Source organism: Prionailurus bengalensis, chromosome C1 (assembly GCF_016509475.1).
Source record: "Prionailurus bengalensis isolate Pbe53 chromosome C1, Fcat_Pben_1.1_paternal_pri, whole genome shotgun sequence".
Taxonomy (NCBI): Eukaryota; Metazoa; Chordata; class Mammalia; order Carnivora; family Felidae; genus Prionailurus; species Prionailurus bengalensis.
In genome coordinates, this window is record NC_057345.1 from 105,132,224 (window position 1) to 105,134,185 (window position 1,962).

Genomic DNA, 1,962 nt, shown 5'->3' on the forward strand with positions numbered 1-1,962 from the left:
AACAGACTAAAGCAGACTTTATTGGAAACCATTTGTGACAAACGCCTAGAAGCGTTTGTTACAGATTGGAACATTAAGAAACAGTGGGAACAGAGAGCTGTCTGTATACTAAGGAAAACAAACGTCAGCTGGCCTAAGTTTCGTGTTGACATACAGCGTTAATAAAGTAGAACAGCACCCCACCGCCAGAAATCAAAAAACCCAGAACTGCATCAACTTTGCTTACTGTTACCTGTACCTCAGTTTCCTCTAGAAGTAGGCAGAGACCATCTTGAGGACGAGTTTTGTTACCAGAAAGAGTCGTGCCACTAGGGGGACACCACCGCACTATAGGAGATTCCAGGTCTTAACCAGGGCAAGCTTGATCAGTCGTAACCTAACCCGATGCCCAAATATTTGAGACCACAATCCACCCAACCTAAAAGCCACCCAAGCGTTTAACAAGTGTGGACAGCCGCTTCCTGTGACAAGTTAAGTGGCTCTGAGAAGAGCCGTTGGGGTAAAAGTAGCTGTTCTATTGCGTCCTTTGCACGCCCTTACTTCGAGCTGGTGTATTTGGTGACAGCCTTGGTGCCCTCGGACACGGCATGCTTGGCCAGCTCGCCGGGCAGCAGCAGACGCACGGCCGTCTGGATCTCCCGGGACGTGATGGTCGAGCGCTTGTTGTAATGCGCCAGGCGAGAGGCTTCACCGGCGATGCGCTCGAAGATGTCGTTGACGAACGAGTTCATGATGCCCATGGCCTTGGACGAGATGCCGGTGTCCGGGTGAACCTGTTTCAACACCTTATACACATAGACGGAATAGCTCTCCTTACGACTACGCTTGCGCTTCTTGCCGTCCTTCTTCTGCACTTTCGTAACAGCTTTCTTAGAGCCCTTCTTGGGAGCGGGAGCCGACTTCGCTGGATCAGGCATTTTTGCTAGAAGAAACGCCACACAGCCGAAAGGATCCGGACTACATTCAAGCGGCTTCGTTACGCGCTACTTATAGAGCCCGTATGCAAATGAAGGCTCGCATAGGACTGCATTTTTATTGGTTAATTTCCAACAAGGTCGTCATACAGGGGTGGAGTCTATGCAAATAATAGCTTCTGCTAGCGCTTCCTTAATGGCTATCAGAGCAAACGTCTTCTTAGCCAATTGAAATGTTCCGTTTCAGACCAACCAATAAGTTACGTAAAAGTATAGTTCACCTGTTTGGGGTGTTTGGGGATGGTTATTACTTTTCAGTTGTACTTGCATACGGAAAAGATCCGAAGTGCCCATTTCTATTTTTGCATCACTTTACTTCCTACACTTTGTGGAAGTTTGTTTTGCCTTTGGGTTTCGGAGCAGTAACAAACATCTCAAAAAAAAAAACAAAACAAAAAAAACAAACCCAACCCATCAGGAATTTCCCTCAAATTCCTATTCGTGTTTGCGCTGCCTGTCTTATGCAATAGGGTATTAGATATTAGATCCATACAACTCTTAAGGCACATAAACCAGGAAAAAGGCTCCCATTTGCAAACCAGGATTTACATCCAGCTTAGTCTTAACCGTAAAATCTAGTTGAAAACCCAAATCCCCAACCCGGCAGTTATCACAAACCCACACGACCTCCTTCCCGCTTCGTTTCTATATCGATTCGTGCTAACGCTTTGTACGAGTAGCGTGTTAACGTTACAAACGACTAGTAGAGCAGAGTCCACCCCCTTGCAAGTTTTTCCTCAAACTAGTAAGGCTGACGCTGTAGACTGTAACTCAACATATGTAAAAGCTTAGGCAAAAGCGATCTAAGCCCAGCTTCAGCTGTTCCCTCTAGTGCCTGTCAGCCGACCAAAGTTCAGACATTGTGATCTTCCTACCCACCATGTGCGAGTTTCCCCTCATCCCTTTACCCAGAGCACCAGTGCACAACAGTACACCCACGCCAGGTGAGATAGGCGACACAGCTACTCCTCGTGAAAACATGGGTGGC

At 47.2% G+C, this 1,962-nt stretch overlaps 1 protein-coding gene across 1 annotated transcript; it reads right to left on the minus strand.

The window, feature by feature from the left end:
• LOC122481095 (histone H2B type 2-F) lies at positions 1 to 1,962 on the minus strand. Its single transcript, XM_043576099.1, has one exon. The coding sequence runs from the start codon at positions 915 to 917 to the stop codon at positions 537 to 539; it is 381 nt and encodes a 126-aa protein (XP_043432034.1). The 5' UTR covers positions 918 to 1,962; the 3' UTR covers positions 1 to 536.